We start from the raw sequence: 21,226 nt of genomic DNA, 5'->3' as shown, positions 1-21,226 counted from the left end.
CACAGCAGAATCTGGGTGCAACTGCACTCGTCACATTCTGGTGTGGAACGCCCGGTATTACAGTGACTTTTGGATGAAATGTCAAATGTGAAATATGCGGCTGTTGTACAGAAAGAATCCGTTACATTCAAAATCAAATGTAAATAGTTACACTAATGGAATTTGGGGCACTTAAGGGAAATTCTTATCTTTTCATGCATTATGAGTGTGAAACTCCATTTCATGTGGCAGTTTTGCTGGTGTTGTAATAGGGAAGAGAAATTGGCCTGCTGAGTGCCACAACATCTTGGACTCACAGTCCTTGTAGCTATTAAGAAAGAAATCACTTACAACATGCATTAAAATGGAGTGTCATCTCTCTTTCTGTATCAGTAAATTGGTAAAACATAAAAAAAAGCTTACACTGTATACCGTGAATAGCACAGAGCTTATCTATGCCAGATGTAAATGTACTTTATTACTCTCTATAAACCTGATTATAGTAGCACAGTATTGATGAAGCAACACATCTTGAGATGTAAAGTCATCCTTAAAATGCCAAAAGATATTTCCGTGAGAACGACGTTCCTCTGAAAAACCAGAACAATCTGAAATTAAATTCCAAAACTAGTTTACCTCTTTGCAGTTTTCTGAATTGGAAAAGTGTATGAGGTCATCATTGTACATCTCTTGGGTGTTGATGATGTCACTGTATTCTTTCTGACTGAGATCCTCTGGGTTAATTCCATTGGCTCTCAAAAACTCTTGGTAAGCCACACTGAAAGCCTGACCAATTGACTGAGCTATCAGCTGTGCCTAGAAAGCAGAACAAAACACAGCTCAGGGAAAGGACTGCTAAAGTTTACTACTGAAACCGTAAGAAACAAGAGAGAGATTGGATTTTAAGACACAGTCAAAATAAAGCATCCTGCAAAGTTGCTAGGTTAGTGTGGATATAAAGTCACTTTAAGGTCAGTTGTACAGAAAGAATCCATTACATCCAAATTCAAATTGCAAACTCCATTTAAAAACCCTGCTGATCTCCTTTCATCAGTACGTTGCAGTAGCAAGCAGCCATATGCTATTTATGTACTTGTTCCAATAAACACTGGGGAATACTGGCTTTGTACCAATATGGAACAGAGCTCACAGAAAAGACTGTCACAAACCCTGCTTCTGATCACAGTATATTTGCAGGAGTGAGAAGGGGACGGATGCTCTGCTTGCACAAGCCTTCACAGATATGTATGCGCTGATGATTTTGGTTGTTGTATCACCTGCTGCTTCTCCACCTTGGTTTTATAGGACTGAAAATAATGCTTCAGCAAAACCATCTGCTCTCCTATTACTTTCATGACACCTGTCTCATATTCCCAGCAAACCAGTAATAGCCCTACTTACCCATTCCCCGTCTACAATAGCTATTCCCTTTAACACGTTGACTAGCAATGTCAGGGATGCTTTCAAGAATGCAGCCAGAGCCATGATTATAGCTTGTGAATGTTAATAACAACCCTTCAAAATCCCCTGTGTCTTTATTAATTTTTGGAGCACTTATCTGTGCGTGCATTTTACAACAGTAATGCAATAAAAGGTTACTTCCCATTACAGTGGGCTCTATAGTGAAACATTACAGTGACTGGTATTTGGATGTGTCAGAAATATATGATTTAGAAAGAAATCTACAGAAACCGACAAGGATGATGACAATACTAACATCACATTCATTGCACATTCAGCACACTGCAAAAGTCAACTAAAGAATTATTGAACTGCTATAAAATTTACTTTCTTGTTCCACTAGATGGCACTGGAACACAGAGAAACAGAGGTAGACATAAGTAAAAGGAATTTGTACTCAACTTTCTCTAGGCTTGATTTTTTTTTTTCCCTATTCTGAGTTTACGGCAGCTCACAGGAGAATGCCATGCTGAGTTTCGTATATTTGTGGGTTTCAGGTATTGTATTCTGTCATCAGGGGATGAGTAACTCCCAGTGATCCGAGGACGAGTTAATTGCATCTTAAAACATAAGTCTCTAAATGTATTACTAATCAAACCTATAAAACTACTCTGGAAATGCAACACACTGTCTTAGACAGTAGGTACGTGCTAAACACACTATGAATGCGTAGGGTTTTCTGGACAACATTGTAAATCTCAAACTTCTTGCAATCTATTGATCAGATGCACAGTGTGTTCTTTGATGCTAAAAGGTGGTTTTCTTCTTTCATTGTGCTGCAGTACACAAAAGCACCAATCTGCTTGACTGGAAAATGATTTTAGAAATCAAGGACATAATCAGCCTAGCCAGTCACAAATCGTTCCTTTGTATTTTAAAACGACTTTTGAAATCTTATCAATATACCAAGAGGTTTGTAGTAGTACGGTAGTACAGAAGTCATCAAGACTGTTTTTATATCGTTCCATTATTAAAGCTTATCACCAGTCCTTATTGACTTCTTTTTTGATCTCTAGTGCCGTTGCTTTCTCTGTAGTTAGTCCTTTGCTTCCGCCTCCGTTCTACATTCTCAAAACCAACACGCCTAGGTGTCATGTTCTATTCTATCACTGCTAGTAACAGTCAGTTCTCACATCTTAATTTCATCTGTATCTCCAAATTTTTATGAATGTTTTTGAAAGCCTTCAGCATTATGTACAATGTAGAGATAATGTAATAAAGTTGCTTGAAAAGGTCACCCCAGCAAAGCAGAGGCAGAGCTGAGATAACTAGGTCAGAACAATCCCAGTCTAGCACTCTAACCTTTAGATAATGCCAGTTCTCCTTCACAGGCTTAATTGCTTTCAAATAATGAAAATGATTGCTTAGCTCGAAAACCTGCAACCTGTGAGTTATGAGTGTCTAAACCAAAGAACTCAATTCTTTTTTAATTGGTGTGACAGAAATTGTATTTAAAGCTGTTCCTAAACAACCACAGTCAGAAATGGTTAGTACTGCCTCTTACTAATACCTGTATCTCAACTGCCAAGTTAGAAACAGACAACAAATTTTGCTTGACTAGCTTGGTAGTTTTTCCACAAATGTTTTAGTTTGAAGTCTCCTCGTCTTCCACTTCAGACCCAAATAACTATTTTGCTACAAAACCAAACCTGGGTGTACACTAGCAGTAAGGCGAGGTTATCTTCCTTTGCCACAAGAGGTAAGGGCATGGCACGCCAGCACTTTTCACAGGGGTGAAACAGGATGCGGCAGGGGTGCACAGAACTCTTTTGCAACCACGACTTCCACAATCCTATTTTGAGAATGGCTCCCAGTTCTTTCATCTTCTGGTATTTCTGATGCAAGTGAAAATTAGAACCTACATTCTGAAGTGGTCACTTCTTTTTTTAAACAGAATTCTAACAAAAAGTGGTTTAAGGCTAATATGGTATTGGATCTCGGGGTATCTTATGGCATGAAATGACTGAAATTACGCTTTCTGTTGTGTAGATGTTCTGAGAGAGTAGTGAGAGTGAGTTCTTCCTAGCCTTTTACTTAAGGATAAGTAAACTTATGCTAAACTCTTCTGGCCATGAAGAAAAATTTCTATAAATACTCTAACTAAGCTTTCTTAGATCTACTGCATTTATATAAAAATTTTAGTTCATAATCTTTGCTAGGGCTGAAAAAAAGAGAACTGAAAAATAAACAGCCAAATGTGTTCTTAAACATCAAGGGATCAAGTCGTGTGTTTGAGAGTACATATACCAACTACAGGTAAGTAAGCCATAGGGAGTAAGGACCGGGTAGAGGGCAACCTTGTGCCAGGCCCACCAAGTTGGTAGATGTTCTCACCAACTTGGCTTCAGTTTGAAAGAGGTCCAGAACAGTTCTGCCTCATTTCCAAGTGCCTGGAGGCTTATGTGTGTCATTATGTGCCAACCCGCTGGACGAAAGGATCCAATCCAGGATGAATCATCAATTTGATACCCCATACATTCATTTTGGCCATGAATGGACATTGACTTGCAATCAACTCCAAATAATTAGGTACTCAAGCATTTGGCGAAGCATTGCTGAAAGAACACAAATGGTTCTGTAACACATGAGACAAAGAGTGGATATTTTTGGACTGAGGAGGAGACACCAATTTGCAACGTGAATTTGTGGAGACAGAAAAGAGATAAGAGTATGGACGAAAAACTGGCTAATGTTTCCACAAGTTACCTGTAGAAATCAGAAAAGATTACTGACCACAAAAATTCATTCAAGAAATTAGATGGAATTTCAGAGTTTCTCTAAATGGCATACGTTGTTTAAATAAATTTAATTCCAAGTACTTACATCCTCTGATTCAAAGACATGGCATATCATTTTGTACTGCTTCTTTCCTTCCTGGGCACCAGGTGTTGTTTCAATACAGTCTTGAGACGCTGATCTTGGCATGCGGCGGCGCGCCATTAAAACCACAATGTTACCAATATCGGCAATATACGAAATTGTGCGCAGCGCATGATCCATCATTGTTTCCTACACAAAGCAAAGAGAAGCAAAGTTGTTCTTCATGCCTGTTGTTATTCCACAAATGCAGCACCTTCCCTCTCCTTAAGCTTGAGGGTGACAAAAGCTACAGAGGCGCTTTCTGTGGGCGCAGGTCTGACATTCCCTACGCAGCCAATGGGCCCTGACGCTGTGGGGGACAATGGGCACAGTGGCTGTTCAAGAAATTGGCTTCAACGGAAGCGTTGCCTGAGCAAATACAATATGGTTGCTACTGTAAAGCAATAATGAAGATCTATGCTAATGTTTTAGAAACATTTTCATGCTGGTGGAAAATTACATTTCCCTTTTGAGTTGGTTTTGCTGAATGAAGCAGATGCATTTCAGAATGACAGAACAAGTTTTAGGGAAGTCATATATATATGAGAAAATGTTACAATTTCGAAAATTTTTTTTTTAATCATGTCCTATAATAGCAATAATATCTAAGGTAACATTTTCTCATATACAGCAAAGCGATACCTACTTTCTTTGTAACAAGCTATGAAGGCAATATTTAACCTTCTCTGTAGGCAGAGATTTTAATAATTTTTTCTGGCTACCTACATATCTCAGATCAGTTTGGACAGAACTGGTCTAGCATCTGGGCTCGCAGTCAAAATCCTATTCCAGTCAATGTCATTAGGCTGCCAATTTGGTTGTGCTGGGAGAACTCAAATCGGAAGAGCCATGCCTGTGAGAATGATTTTAAGTGGAAACCTGTCCAAGCTTCATCCTAATGAACATTTCTTATGTAAGACTATCCAAAGAGTACTAACTATTAAAAGTATTGTGAAACTTCCTGTGTCTATCTCAAATCCCTGAGCTCTGCATCCTTTTAATTACTTTAGCCTTTTAAACTCTTATTTTACTTTCTGCTATTAGGGAAATCCCAACCTACTACTTCCAAATGCTTTTCTCACAGGAATGCATCATTATTCAGTGACTTTGATTAAGTATTGAGTTGCCTTGGACAAATGCAAACTGAGTGCTTATTTGTAGTCAGAGAAGGACGTGTTGTTGCTAAACTTGTTTTAATATAAATATTGCTATTTTATCTTTTGTTTCCATCTCCAGTTCATGCCTCTGTCAATTGTTTCTTATGTAAAAGAACAATGAGGTCCCAGAAGGAAGAACCTTCAAGGACATTCTATAACAGTTTCTGTGCACCGCTAAGTGTGAACTTGTAATAAGTTTTATTATTTCTGAACTTAGTATTAAGTATGAATAAATTAATGTGGCTCAACAGCGAGCGGTCTCATTTTCATCAAAAGGTTTCTATATGTAAAATAATTTTATTTTAATAAAAGAATGTATGTGACTGCTACAGTGATAATTTCAAAGGATGTTGATATATCTAGGACTGCAAAGACAGAGTGATATATTTGTTTACAATTATTTGTGCCTTCATACAGGTTTTATTCAAGATACTGTAGAAGCAACCTGATTCCTCCTTTAGTTTTTTTTTAAATCAAATTCCACAACTTAGGTTCCCAGAAAAGTGTGTTGCTATGGAAGATGTTCCATAATGGTAAGAACCTTTTAGGTTTAAAATGAGAGTTTTAGGAATGCTCATGCAATCAAGTAATCTGATTGACTGTACTTCCTTTAAGTGCCTTGAAAAAATCACTTTTACTGAAGTCTGTGTAATTACAGAGGAAGAGAAATTCCTAGGGGAAAAAAGGTAATATAAGTTATGTTAGTAATGCTTATCTGGTAGATATTTTGACAAAATATTAGAAAAAGCCTCCTAGCTGTAAGGACCCCTAGAAGCAATAAAATTACATTTTGAGGCAATGATGATTTCCGTTTTTCCTGAGAAGACATTCAAGGACTGTATGTTGCTCTTTGCTGTGTGACTGTGCTGTCCGTCCTCACCTCTCACCCCCCACGCATCACCAGCGGACTTGAGGTGCCCGTCCTCTGTACGTGGAGCAGTCAGCCTTTGCTCCCTCTCAGTTTCAAAGCAAGCCAGACTCTACTTTGCCGTCACGTGAATAAAACGCCTGTGTCCTGTTACAACGGTCACACAATGTGTGTGCTTCTTGTGTGACAGAGAGGGACTGCAGGAGGCTCATGAGAGGTAATTTCAATAGCAGGCTGCTGGGGTAACGAACGCAGCTCTCAGCCGTGGCTGGTGTGCTGTACTGAATCCAATCTGCTGCCATCGGTTGCACAGCCTTTTTTTAAGGCATAAAAGAGTCCAAATCCTGTTTTTATGGGACATTTCAAACCTGAGCTTTATAGGTTTCTAAAACTGGGTGCCACTTACTTTAAAACCTTATGCTAATTATCTATTTAAGATGCATCTTTCTATTGAAACAAAGACCAAGAAAGTGCCTCCAAACCATGCTTTATTAGCTTTGTTTACTGTAATTTCGTCACATATTTTGCCATTGTAGAGATGAACTCTTCTTTAAGAAACAAAAAGGGCCCATCTGAAAGTTCCTTCTTGTTGGGGTCACTGGTCAGTTTGGAGGGTTTTCCAGACTTTTACTTATTGCTCAAACTGGAAACAACCAGAAGTATAATAGTTTTAATGACCAAACTAGCTGAGGATGTCCTCTTCCCCACCACCCCTTGCCCGAACGGCTAAAAACATCCACTAAATTCTGCCTGAACTGGAATAAAAAAATACTTATTATTGCATCAATTTGTTTCGCTTTACTTTGTGATCTCTATTAGTTTTAAGTCAGTAAATTGCTTTCTGGGATCTAAAATATCTTTGGGTTTTGGCCAAGACCGAGGTTGTCTCTGCTGCTTTTGGCATCTGCTTGGACATATATGTGAATACTTCTAATGTGAAGAAAGAAAACTTGACTACTCATTTGTTGTTTGTTTGGGTTTTTTTTTTAACTAAGAAGGCCTTTTGTTTTTGTTTTTTTTTAATTATTTGCTAGTGGCTCTTGATATGTATCAGAATATCCCACTGAGCAGCATGAGGTCAGTTTTCATCTAACTCAATGATACTAGACAACTGAGATGCTCTCCTTGTTGTGTCTGTAGTGGCAGGGTTTCCCTTGATACCTGATCTTCCAAAAAAACCTATAATGTGCTATGAGAAAATACCTGATTTTCATCATTTATATAAGCAGCAGCATCCTGTATATAAACAGCTAGTTGAACAACCATTAGTTGAACAAATCTCGAAGGCCTAAGAGAGAAAGATTGTTCCTCGGTTCAACAAGAGTAATTGTTTTAACAATTTCAGTACAATTTAACTTGACACAGAGAGAAAAATATAATCATTGTTTCTTAGAACCACCTGTCTTACTGAACAGAATCATTACCCATAAAATTAGTGTAATGATTCTTCTCAGGCTTGAAATAAAATGTGTATGCTTATCCCTAAACTATGAGAAGTGATGATGGTTAAGAGATGGTTTAGGGGGGGTGTCTAAGGGTTGCAGTGGCTCAGTAGGATTTATAGCACTTGTCACAGTATGGAAAAATGTTTTATAATGGACGTCTCTCTGTAGGATCTTGGGAGGTCTGCAGAGGTAATTGCTTTTCAGCAGTCTGCACTAAGTATTCTGTAAGGGTGTAAACATACACGCAGTGTGAATGGTCTGGGAAAACAAATGCATTTAATCTCACCTTGCAAAAAAGTCTTTCTGTCCTTACCATCACACAGAACTTACTCAAAGATTTATATTTTTTTTTTTTTTTGCCTTGTAGGGACGAAAGCAGTTATTCCCCCACTCACTCCCACCTTTTTTCTGTCTAACGGAATTACAATTAGGAATAAGGCAAATAATATGTAGTGACTTTACTTTGGACTTATTCGTAACTTGACTTTTTCCCTTCTCACTCCTTATTCCATTCCACTCCACTCTATTTTTCATTACCATTATCTCATTTTCACCCTGTCTCCTCCTTTGTTACGTTCCCATGAATCCCTTCATCTCTGCCCATCTGCTTCTCTAGTCTTTCCCTCATCCCTTTTCTATCCTTGTTATCCTTGTATTTGTCCTTGGAAATTCAGTCTCTCTCTTGGCCTTTTTCAAAACCTTTGTTCTATCTTCTCCTGTCCAGAGTCCCCCTTCTCAGCATCTCCCTTCCTTTCTAAGGAACTCTTTTAGAATCCCATTTGTTGTCCCTCTTGAAACCCAAAGAACACCTGAGGGAGGAAAACCTAAGCACTGTTTCAAGTGCTAAGCTTTCAAGTGATGTAGTCCTGTGGGAGCATGAATTAAGACAGTCTAACGAGTCAGATGATTTTACGGGACCAATCATCTACCAGAGGCTCTGCACACACACATTTGTGACCTCTATCTCTTTCTTTTTCTCTGCTAATTTTCCCAGTTGCTTCACTCCCGGCTTCTCTTCACTGAATAAGGAAGAAGATGGGAGAGGTTGCTGTGCTATTTCTGCTGGTTTCTGGCACTGACTGCAAGCCCATAAAGCTGCGGAGTCAGGGAAGACTTGCTCTCGCAGGAAGCTGGCGTGTGGCCAAAGCTAAGGTTGCTTCTACCACGTACACTAACCAGGTGGTCAGCTTGGGCTGAATGTATTCGGTACCTAAATGCATAAGCAACTAAAAAGTGGCAGGGGTGCCGTTTCCTAGTGTTGCTGAGGGCAACAGAATCACCAGAGCCGGCTCTGTTCCAACGTAGCGATACACCTTACTGGTGCTACTCGTTGCTTTGAACCTTGCTGCGTGTCATTTTTTAACTGGGAATTTTACATTTTAAATCAGCTGCTACCTCATGTGAGCTATACACTACAGATGGATTAAAACACGAATTGCACATTGCAGAAATAGGTTTTATATAATTGATAAAGCCATGAAAGAACAGATTGTCCCTGCCAGCTGCCACACCAGCTGAAATAGACCTATGGTAATTACACCAGTCAGGAAACTTCACTAGCACTGAAAAATATTACCAAGCCAAAAATGCAGAAGCATGCCAACAGCAATGCTAAACAGTCATGGGAATAAGTCTCTTACAGCTCTCTGAAAGACCCACTGTAAAAAAAAAGAACGCAAAAACCCCCAGGGCAAACGCCAGAGAGCTTGTAATTATAATAATTTCCAATATTGCTATTTTCATCTAGTTGAACAGCTCATATTACATACTGTCCCTCATGGTGCATTGGATTTTAGATCGTTAGAAATCTCAGGGGAATCAGGAGAATAAGATAACAGTTACTTTGACAAAGTGTTTATGGTCTGCCTCAAAGGACTTTCCTTTCTTATTTTTAACGGGGCTGGTGTTCAGCTGAAATGCCGAACTATTTAAAGAAGGGAAAGAGTGACTTCCACTAAGACTAATCCTTACTCAGCAAAGAGAACTCATCTATTTACTACCATACATTCCAACTATAAACTGTAGCTGTTCATTTATCAATAATTGTCTGTAGTCATAACACATAGTGGTATTGGTTATCATGGATGAAATGCAGTATCAGGACGATTTATGGATGGCAGATTGCAAATACTGCTGCCTGTGTTAGAGGGATATTCTACTCATCTGGCTCCATCTCTCGGGAATTCTAGTGGCATGTTAAGGACATCTCCTTATGTAAAATGAAAAAAAATCCATTTACTGGAGATAGAATCATTACCCTCCCTTTAAAAGAGTGTAACGCTCTCTTACATTTCATGGTTTGAATTGTTAGAAAAACAAATTATATGCTAATTGAAAACAAACCAAAATCCTAAAAGCAGAGTGATACATTTGTATTTACTGAAATATCTCCTGTCATTTCAGCTCATTTCTTCAGTTAGCCATGGTATTTCTGAACTCTGATCTTACACACCATGATACAAGTTCAATAACCATTCTCTCCTTCCATCTTCCTAGTTGTTTATGAAAATATTGAACAGTACTACATCAAAGAAACATGCCTGTGAGTCTCCCTCTGCTCTTTATCTCTTTATATTGCTATCTATATGGCAACATATCAGAAATAAGTACAGTCTCAGAAATTTTTTAGCCTGCTTGTATCTCTTGTATCTAGATCATATAATCTAGAAAATATGGTGAGACATAAAAGCCTTATTTAAGTCGGTAAGAGATGTGTGCTGTTTCTGTGCCATGGACAAATATATTCCCCATCACAAAAGAAAACCATTGATTTAACGTGATTTACTTTTGACAAATCTGTGATGACTCTTGCTCATCTCCACTCACATACTGCCTACTAAGCGTTTCATTGTTTTGATATCTTTCTGACAGTTAAACATACCTATAATCCTTTGTCTGTTCTGCTACTAAAAAAAAACCAACTAATTATTACCTTCGTAATTTCTGGAAGGGTATCATTGAAAGGTTAGCATAAGGTTGCTCCAACCATTTTTCCAAATACTACAAGATGAATTTTCTAGTTTGGCTATATCTAGCTTAACTAAGCACTTTCTAAATGGTTTGTTCTTTAACATAACTTGGTGTTACCTTTTTTCAGCTGCTGTTAGCTGCATACAATGGAGTTTTTTAGTGAAAACTAAAGCAAAAAATGTCACTAAAATTTCCCTTTCAAAGCCTCTCATAAGACTGAAAATTTAAAGACTTTCTCTAAGTATGATCAAAGTCTAAGAGATCTTGTGAGATTACTCTACTCAATACTGGGATCCATGTATAAATTCTGTCTATTTAATTGTAAATTCCTTTAAAAAAAATCCTTCTTACTAAGATTGCCTGTACTGAATATATGTATGTATTCCTAGAAGATGAGCCTGATCATTGCTGTGGTCTCCAGATGCTTCCTTAATATGAATAATTAATAATTTATCTTAGGCAAAGAGGATGGTAGTTCAGATGTGATTTATGGAAAAATTGGAGGTTAAATGTTAAAAATGGCAAGATACAAATGGCTTAGTCAAAGCAGCAAATGATTTCCCTGTTAGACCATAAATTTGGGTACTGAAATTGTTACAGAGAAAGAGGGTACATGCATTGGGAAAGACTTCTGAATCTTTTACTGCATCGAATTATAGATCTCAGAAACATGCATGCATTTTCCGGTACATCAAATAAACAAAACCGGTGTCAGTATTACTATATTGGCAAATGGCAAGTGTTACAAAAATCGCAGATCTAACACCGTGCTTCCTGAATATTCTCACAACAGTGAATTTATCCAAATTCAGTAAAGTGTCCCACTAACAGCATAAGAGCGCAGTCTAACTTGACATTATTCTTGAAGAGTTTTAGTCATCACTTACCTGTGTGTCTGCATTTAAAACTTTGATTCTCTGTGTGGAGATGAACAGATCCACTTCAGTCAAGGCCTGGGAATCTCCCTCTGAAGTCTAAAAGACAGATGCTTTGTTACAAGGGGAATTTTAATTTCCTCTTTAGAATGACAAATTCACCAATCACTTCAAGCATAAAGTGATGTGAGGCAATCGCATTGTTAAACCACTACAAAGACAGCTATTCAAAGGTGTTTCTAAATACATGCAAAGAATGCATTTATTGCAGAGAAAGAGTGAAGCATACTCTGATTTTGTGGGCAAAAGTGAATTTTTGGAGCCCTGACAGCTCAAGTACTAAAATTCTCTATTTCTAGCCAGAACAGGAGAAAGAGCGTGGCTGTCTCCTCAATGCCCTTCAGTACCTGAGGCACCAGAACTGAGAAAGTAGGAGAATTGAGAAAGCAACTTAATGCCCATCAGCTGCTCAGCCCCTGCCATCTTCAGTGAGCTCACCACAAAAAGGGCAAGCTGGTGCTCAGTATTGTGGTGGGTTTGAGGGATTTCTTTTAGGGTTTTAGTTTAGTTTTTTTCTAGAAAATAAAGAACTGAGTGCTGAATTAATATTTCTCTCATATCACAGAAAGCCATGAGCTGACTTTTAGACCTCAACATCTGAGCACTGCTCGCTAGGGAAACAGCTCCATATCCCATCAGACAACACGGTCCTACAGCAAGCGGGCTTACAGTGTAATGCCACATGGCTTCCTATGTGTGCATCCTGGCTCTGCCCACAGGAGAAAACAGGATAGAAAGTGGCAAAGCAGCTGCTACCTCTCACTGAAGCATCATCCAAGAGCTTACTTAATACTCCAGTATTAAGTTCCGGCAGGAACTTATTTATTCCTCCAGGCTACTTGCCCACACTGCACTACTGCAACTGGTATTTAGCAGCACCCATGTTAGGAGCCTGAGAATAAAATGGCCCCAGACTGCACCACCCTGTGCCAAAGGCAGGCACCAGTCTCCAGCTCAGAGACCAGTTCTTTGATGAAACGGTGCAAGGAAGAATGATGTATTTGCTGCTCTTTTCTGTAGTCATAAAGGCTTAGCTATGCCTATAATTCATTCAGATTAATTTTATTTGAATTCTCATCCAGCAAAATACAAATCAAGCACATACTTTGGCAGATTACTTGCATTGCTTTCATCTAAGACCTTCACAAAGAGCAAGATGATTAATTTTAGTGCTATTTTTGTCAACTGTATTTAGTTCACCGAAGTATAGTTTTTAACTGAGTGAAATATCTCCTGTATGAATTGTTCCAGCTACTACCTGGTAAGTTTACTTTATTTGTTTTTAAATATCGACAATAATTTAATAAATATACAGTAAGTCACAGGCACAGGAAATACATCTTACTGCTTTGGTTAGTAAAATAAAAATAAGCTTTACTTTAAAAATGTCTCCCAGATAACATTGGCTGTATATCTGGACTAAACAAATCACAGGTATTTAACAGAAGAGCAGCAGACAGGCACTCCAGCAAATGAACAATGAAGAAAATGAGTTAATTTTATTCCACTCAGTGTTCTACTACTTAACAAAGAAGAAACAAAAATGACAACTTTATGAGGACCCGTAATGAAAGACACAACACTCCACGGAGAATAAGTACAACAAAAATGTAAGTAAACATTAGCATTCAAGAAAAACCGTTTACACACCGCTTTTTTCTTGATTTTAGCCGCCTTTTGCATCCTCTGAGGAGTAGCATAAAAAAGAATGCAGAGAAATGTACACACAAAGAAAGAGAAAAGACAATGTGGGAGTCAGGGAAACCTTTAGACTATGAATCCAGACTGTTAAAAATTAAAAATTTGGGGGCAGTTGGAGAAGGATGTGCAAGTGAGAAAGATTTGTTTATATCTTATGCAGTTCTCAAGCATAATTGGATTTAATTGCATTATGCAGGTTGTTGATTGATTAAAAAAAATTGGTACCAAAGTGTTGCCTGTTAACAGCTCCTTGTAAGATTTATCCTGCTAAATATACAGCAGTCTAAAAGGACAGTACCTGCACTATTTTTAACTCAAGGTTTTCTATCCACATTAATCATACATCTACACGTAATTGTTGAACAAAGTGTAACTGAAGCTCTCTTCCATGACTATCTAAAGTAGTCAAGTCTCCCTAAGATATACACAAAACAGTTTTTAGGGAGCTAATTGCAAGGAACAATTACTTACTGCTTGAGACATCACAATACGCTAAATAGAAATTCAAAGGTTTGGAAAGTTTAAAGAACTGGACGTTTCTTGCCTTCCATTCGTTTCTTAATGCCAAATCAGTCATAACAGTCTCTTGCTAAGTAAATGATTTTCCCAAACTGGTTTTTTTCGAAAACATGCAGTTTTTACCAATTAAATATTTTATTGACTAAGCACAGAATTTTTCTATTAATATTTAAATCTACCTCTTTCTAACCATGTGTTTATTCAGATCAGGTATTTACAGCAGATCCACAAAAAATTGTAAAATTGTAAAAATTGAAAATCTCCTAATAATCCTAGAAAATCTCCTAATAATCTCCTACTTGGATTGTTAACCAAAAAAAGCATTTTTTACACAACTGTATGAAGAGGTCTATGCTACAGAAATTGTTGTATTAATTGTCTTTAATACTTGAATTCTTCATACAGCTTCCAAACAATTTTGAAGAGACTCTGGAATAATTTATATTTTGTTCCTCAGAGAAGCTGTATGTATTTTCATAATAAGCACTGGAAAGTAATGGTATTTACGGTACTAGGTCTATACTCATATGAGTGCACTTCAGAATACATTTGAAGCTGCAGATCCTGCACTGTTTAGAGATCAACACTCAAAGCATCAGAGAGTATTCTACAAGCCATAACGATCCCCTACCTTAACACGGCTCACTGCCTCTTGGGCCTGCATCATTCTTATGTTTTTGGAAGGGTTGCGCTCAGAGAGCAGCTGTGTAGAGCCCAGGTAATTGGCTGCAAAGATGATTCCATCAATGAGGTCTTCAGGTTCACAAGGTCCTGGAACTGACATGAGACATTTACAGTTACTGCCTTTGAAAAGAGAGATGAGAAATTGAATAAAGGATATTGAGGATTGAACAACCTTTTTAATACTTCTCTAATAAGAAGCAGGTGAAGAAATTCAGTGCAAAATAAACCATGTTTTTCTCTATAATTATTTCCCTCAAAAAACATATTAACCAAACATACAGTATTTAAAGCATTGCATAATGTGGAATTCTAGAGGTAAATCATCGGAAATTTTTTGCTGTGCTGCACTAATAAACACATTCGAATTATTTGCAAGTTTCCAAAATGCTGATAGGTTCCTTTATCAAAACTTTCCTACTATTTATATGTGTGACTGTTAGAGTGCATGAGCTAAACTTCTGCTTAAATACAGATTTGCGTTTCCACATTTTTTGAGATGTCTGCAGAAGTACACAGTCAACAAACATTATCTCTGGCAAAAATACTGATGAGCAACGGGCACAAAGGTGTACTGTGCTTCAGCAAAAGTCCACCACGAAACTTAACAGTTAAGAAACTTTAGAAAACAAGAAAAGCAGGCATCTCTATGCTGTTTAGTCACGTGTAAGGCCTGAATTCAGAGCCTCATAGAAAAATACAGTTCCCAGGCTGGTACAGATTGTATAAACTGAGAGCCAGAAAAACATGCTTCAGTACAGGAGTTCAATAAAGCGTTCATGGTCTAATCAATGGCATCTGTACAACAGGTCACACAGCCTTTCCCTCTGACAGAGGGGACATCACAGAAACCAGTTATGGGAAAGGAGAACATGGAAAGAGTATGAAAAAATTCATGTTAAAAAAGAAAGGAAAATAGTGGAACTTCAAAACATCTTGCTATTTTTTCAATTTTAGCCTTCATTCAACAAAAAGCCTTTGCATACACTTAGTATTAATTACACAGTGACTTTGGTGAGATTCTAACATTAACTTGCATTTTGCCAGTTGTTTCTTTCCAAGGTTGAAAAAGAGTAGGCAGAGAGAAGAGAATAAAGGATAGTATCTTTATCACACTGGGATTATGCTCATCACCCTCTTTATTCAGCTGTTAAGCTTTACACCTAGCTTGATGAGATCAACAGTAAAGAACAGTCATTCCAGACTTAGGCTGAAATCTCCTGACAGTGAATATTTTCTGTTCCTCACCAGTTTTATAAAAGAAATTTGCTTTGATCTGTATCAACTTGCCAAGCTGCTAACACATTTTTCTGAAGTATATCAATCTCATGTGTGAGGAGAAAAATGACACTGAATGGAGATGCTAATTTAAAAGTAGTTTTCTTGTACGGTGGATTAGTTCCATTTATTTATAATCAATTGAATGTGCAAGATTAATATATGGAGAAGGAAAAATATACGGCATGCTATGCTGATGAAATTTACACATACATCTTTTAGTGAGCATTCCTATCCCTCATTTTCCCATTCTAATTCAGAAAAAGTCTTCCAACAGAAAATAAAGTTGATTAAAAGAAGTGACTTTCTTCTTCAAGCAATGCTGGTGGCACCTATACTTCCGTGCAGACCTCACATTTGCCTGCCAGAAATCTCAACCCCCAGCAAAAAAAAACAGTCTTTGTAATTCAGTAATCAAAGTATATAAACACCTATATGTATTTATACCGGTCCTGCACTCTTCAGAGACCCGATATTAACTAACAGTGCTCACACAACATGGAGCTATTTGTTTTGCTAGGACACGCTGGAGTTTCAAGCTTTGAAAGAATAATTATATACCACAGGAAGACATATTTTGCTCTACTTCCATACAAACCCAGTAATGCTTTGGATCTTCATTGTAACTCAGAATAGAATTCTGTGGAATTTAAAATTCTCAAAGTATGGGGAATGAATAAAAAAACATCATGACAATCTCCACTGAAAGTGTGAAAACCCTCAATGAAATCCTTGGGAAGCTACTAATTTAAAAAGTCACTGAAACTCTTCATGAAGGCCAAGTCTTTCAGTACCTCAAAAAACAATCCTTGTGCCTGCAGCACTAATGCACTGAATGAAATAAAAGAAAATGAAAATTCCACAACTACTGCATTTAAGAACTCTATTTACTATACCTCTGTTCCTCTTTGCTTACATCTTTGCACCATTACATTTTTCAGCACATGGATGATGTATCTTACATGGTACCTCTTATGATGATGTTATTCATACTTCTTTTCAGGCCTAAAACTTAGTCTCATACATCTGTACTTCTTTCAGCATGCAACAAAATATTAATGTTGCATCATATCGATAGCTTGTTTCAAGAGTAGCAAAGAGGGAAATTAATTAAAAATTTGAATTTAATGTTAAGTTAGCAAAACTTCATCAGATACCTGCATCAACACGCTCATTCAAAAAGTGGCTTTAATTTTGTTTTCCTTCATTCACTTCGGGCTAAGTAAACCACACTAAATTCAATCAAGGTTGCTTTAACTCTGATATTTCAGAGTTAGCAAAACTTACCCAACATAATGTTTAAATCAGTTTAACTAACCTCGTTTAGCAGTTAATTTAAATTAATTTTCTTGAAATATTTTGTGTGTCTGAAGACAACTAAAATTGCAATTGTTGGTACAAATTCTAATACAGACATTACTACATCAAGCAAAGACCAAAATTCTAAGAGTCTGCAGGCTCTGTCAACAAAAAACACTGTACTGGTTATTTAAAATGTATCAGTCCCTTAATCTACTTCCTTTCCATCCCAAAAGCTCTGGCTGAACTCAGGAAAGCTTTTTTTCTCTTCAATTATTTCCAAGAATGTTGAATTTGGACCACTTCTGCTTATATTGGTGCTTTGTACATCTTTGAGCAAGACATTTTTGTCTTGATTTCCATTTTGTCATTGATAGGCTATGTCAAAGGCATTTCTCTTTCAAAGACATTCTGAGAGCTATTTTTACGTACACACTGCTAGCACATCCGAGCATGAAACAGTAATCCCCACCATGTCTTAGCGGTCTGTGAAATTAATTTGTGTTACAAAGGAAACAACAAATTCTTCTCATGTCTCGGCTGTTTGGTGACAGCAATGGTGTTTTTAACTACTTTGCCTGAAAAACTTCCTGCATGTGGAAATAATCAAGGGTTTTAAGCAATTTTATAATCCTAATTTTATTTTTTTGGATTCTTTAAAGGTTGGGGTATTTTTGGTTGTATATGGTTTCATCATCTCTTCGTAACATTAGAAAACTATGCACAAGTCTTATGAGGAGCAACTGATGTCACTGGGGTTATTTAGCCTGGAGAAAAGGAGGCTGAGCAGAGACCTTATCACTCTCTGCAACTACCTGAAAGGAGGTTGGAGCGAGGTAGGGGTCGGTCTCTTCTCCCAAGTAACAAGCAATAAGAGAAGAGGAAATGGCCTCAAGTTGCGCCAGGGGAGGTTTAAGATGGATATTAGGAAAAATTTCTTCACTGAAAGGGCTATCAAGCATTGGAACAGGCTGCTCAGAGAAACGGTGGAATCGCCACCCCTGCAGGTATTTAAAAGATGTGTAGATGTGGTGCTGAGGGACATGGTTTAGCGGTAGTTTTGGCAGTGTTAGGTTGATGGTTTGGCTCTATGTGATCTTAAAGGTCCCTTCCAACCTAGATGATTCTAGGATTCTATAGTTCTATGAAAGTGATTTTTTGCTGAATCATTACACTAGCAACAAATTCTGCAACATCATGTATAAAACAACAGCATGTATACAATGCTTATAGCAATAGCTAATACAGAAAAAAAAAAAAAAAACCACACAAAAAAAGGCATGTTGGGAAGACAGCATTTCCCATCATGAAGTCAATGAAAGCAATTGTCAGGTAAAATGCTGGAAGGATGGAATGCTATTGCCAGGGTCAAACTGGGTTACCTGAGTGTTTTCTTCCCTTATTTCTGACTGCTTTAATATAAAAATGCAGACTTGGCTGAGGTCCCAGCTCATCAGAGCGCTTAAGCATGCTCTTGAGTGTAAGCATGTGTAAGGCTTCCTGATGAGGAAGGGGAGAAGAAAGAAATAGATTTGAAACTTGAAGATTAGTTCAATGTGAACAAAGATTGGAATTTTATGGTGAGTATCGGTGCTTAAGCATAAAATAACTATTTCTGAAAAATCTAACCATAAATCAATGCAATAGACATGACTTGGTTTTCTGCTGATCTATTAATGCAACAAGCATAAACATATTTCTAGACTAAGTAGACTAGGTCTAAACATTTTTAAATTAACTTACCTTTTGTATTCACAAAATAAGAATTCTCATTCAGTAATTCAGCATAACTGCATTTAATAATCTGTTAAGAACATAATTTTATACTTATCTAAAATTATCTGAAAACCTGGGATTCGGGCAGTATTTAGAGACTGTGCTCAGAGTACAGAAGCGCTTTCATCTTCCTACTGAGAAATATCAAACCCCACGAGGTCACCAAGACCTTAGGGCGCGTGGCCCTGCAGCAGGTTTTGCATAAGGAGTATGTGGACACAGGGCGTATGTCACCTTGCAGAATGGCTATCTACAAGTTCCGTATTTTGGCTGATTTCTTTACTTGATCGTGGTTGTTACTGTGCAAGGGAATGAGATTTATGGTAATAGGACAAATCCAGAGAGCGAACAAGCCAGGACCCCTGAACATGAAACTAATTACCGCTACAACCATATAGTGGTACTACTACTGAAACAATTGTAATAGCAAAATGACACATTTCCAGTATTTTTTTTGTGCCTTTTATCTAGTTTGTTTTTTATGTCCACATGGCATATGAAAAATATTATGCATTAATCGAGATATAGATATAGCTACTGTAAGTCATGAGTCATGCTGAAAGTTAAGTGCCTGAACAGTCGAATATGAATGTAACCAGAATACGGCTGTGGTATCGCCATCAAAGCTGAGGGAAGAACAGGGAGTGTTAGCTGGCACAATCTTTCTTATGTGCAGTATGGTCCTGTTCCTTTGGGACTCTGCATCCGAATTAATAATAAAAACTCTGTTTTGCTTTGAATTTAGAGAGCAGTCATGTTACCTATCATAACCTCCTAGTGAGCTACATATTTATTTGTATTAGACAATGCCATATAATAACTGCAACAGAAAAAGCCTAACAGCTTATCCTCACATACTGTGCAACTACAGGAAAAAAAACAATGGAGAAAGCAAAATTAATGAACTTAAAAAAAATTATTATGCTATATAAAAGAGTATACTGACACCTCTCCAACAGAGTAGTTGAGCTGATTGGTAAGGAAAGAAAAAGACATAATGTTTTATCCCCCCAAAATTAAGATGTGCGGTTGTGCTACGAGGGGTGAGGTTTTTTCCAGTCTGTTTTAAAGCTCTGCTCATGCTGGCCTCCCATCATAGTCGTCCACTATACAACCAGTAGATGCTTATTACAGTATCAGCCTGCTTTCTTGTCTCTGCCACCTTTGAGGAATGCATTTAGGTTACCTCTATTTAGGGCCTGTTAGCCAGTACATGCCAAGTGTTACATATAATTTCCATCAGATGTCAATCTGTGTAAAAGGGGCAATCTTTGAACTTTCTGTTTGCTCTAGCTCTTCAAGGAAATGACTAAAACCAGAAGTCGTTAGTCAAGCTGATGAGATCGGGGAATAGAAGAAAAATGTTGGACATTCTAATATTATTCTAAATCACAGTAAGTTTTCCCTGAGTTGAGACTGGCATTAGAAATCAAGTTTTTAACATTCATTTATGGTCTCCAATGTGGGGAAAAGTGTGTTCATAGCAGATCTAAGGGGTCAGACCCTTAGAATTTTCCTTTTTTCACTTTACAGTGTAGACATTTCCTTTGCACAGAGCTATATGCATTTTCCCAATCCAAAGCTCTTCAGCTGTCTGTGAATCACAGAATGATAACATTTTTCAGTATAATCCCATTTTATCTCTATCCACCTGCTCCTGTTAATAAACTGACTCATTTTTCTCCAAACAGAAAATACATAATAGTAGCAGTGCAAAGAAGATTGAAGAAACACACGGAAGCGTGGCTCTCCTAAACAGAGGACTGGATGACCAATTTTTTTGTCAGAGTAGGAGAAACTTTCTGATTGTGCTGGCAACTGAGATACCCAGAGTGCAACAACAGGCATCACATCAACACGATAAAGGGGCTGCTCTGAACAGTTAAATGACTGCTTCCTCTGCACAAGGCCAGGAAGAATAGGGTACTCTTATACCTTTGTAGATCTCCACCCTGCTGGGGCCCACTGTTACTACCTTTTTTACCCCGTTCCAGATTTGTAGTTGTCTCCACCTTAATCCTTCTAAGAGCTCTATCTGCTCCTCCTTTTTATCACCACCAGGCCCCCCATTGCCACAGCAGGGGGATGAAAATCTTAAATACTTCAATACTTAAACTTTTCAGCTGTATTCTCTTGGGTTTGACTGGTTTTTAAAATGGTAATCTTTAAAATATATTAAAGCATTTGCTTCCATTTTGTCCTACATTAACTATGGATGATGTAAAACTTACCATCAACAAAACTTGGAAATGAAGACACTTTCTTTGTCTGTTGGGAAATAAAAATAGTATAGCTGTA

The 21,226-nt window shown here is 37.6% G+C and overlaps 1 protein-coding gene across 2 annotated transcripts in view; it reads right to left on the bottom strand.

The window, feature by feature from the left end:
* The window catches only part of APBA2 (amyloid beta precursor protein binding family A member 2), a gene marked incomplete at its 5' end in the record, with an annotated part of 44,735 nt that overhangs the window by 10,321 nt on the left and 13,188 nt on the right, over positions 1 to 21,226 (bottom strand). Inside the window, 6 exons of one of the 2 annotated variants that reach the window (XM_082488886.1) lie at positions 616 to 795; positions 4,264 to 4,449; positions 11,627 to 11,713; positions 13,325 to 13,360; positions 14,526 to 14,671; positions 21,160 to 21,196. In XM_082488886.1, the coding sequence (XP_082345012.1) occupies positions 616 to 795; positions 4,264 to 4,449; positions 11,627 to 11,713; positions 13,325 to 13,360; positions 14,526 to 14,671; positions 21,160 to 21,196 (672 nt within the window). The remainder of the gene's footprint in view (positions 1 to 615; positions 796 to 4,263; positions 4,450 to 11,626; positions 11,714 to 13,324; positions 13,361 to 14,525; positions 14,672 to 21,159; positions 21,197 to 21,226) is intronic. The other variant, XM_082488885.1, reaches the window with a different exon arrangement.

This window comes from Vanellus vanellus, assembly GCF_965231255.1.
Source record: "Vanellus vanellus genome assembly, chromosome: 11".
NCBI classification, from domain to species: Eukaryota; Metazoa; Chordata; class Aves; order Charadriiformes; family Charadriidae; genus Vanellus; species Vanellus vanellus.
Note: the sequence above shows the minus strand (reverse complement) of the source record. Positions and strands in the feature narration are given on the sequence as shown.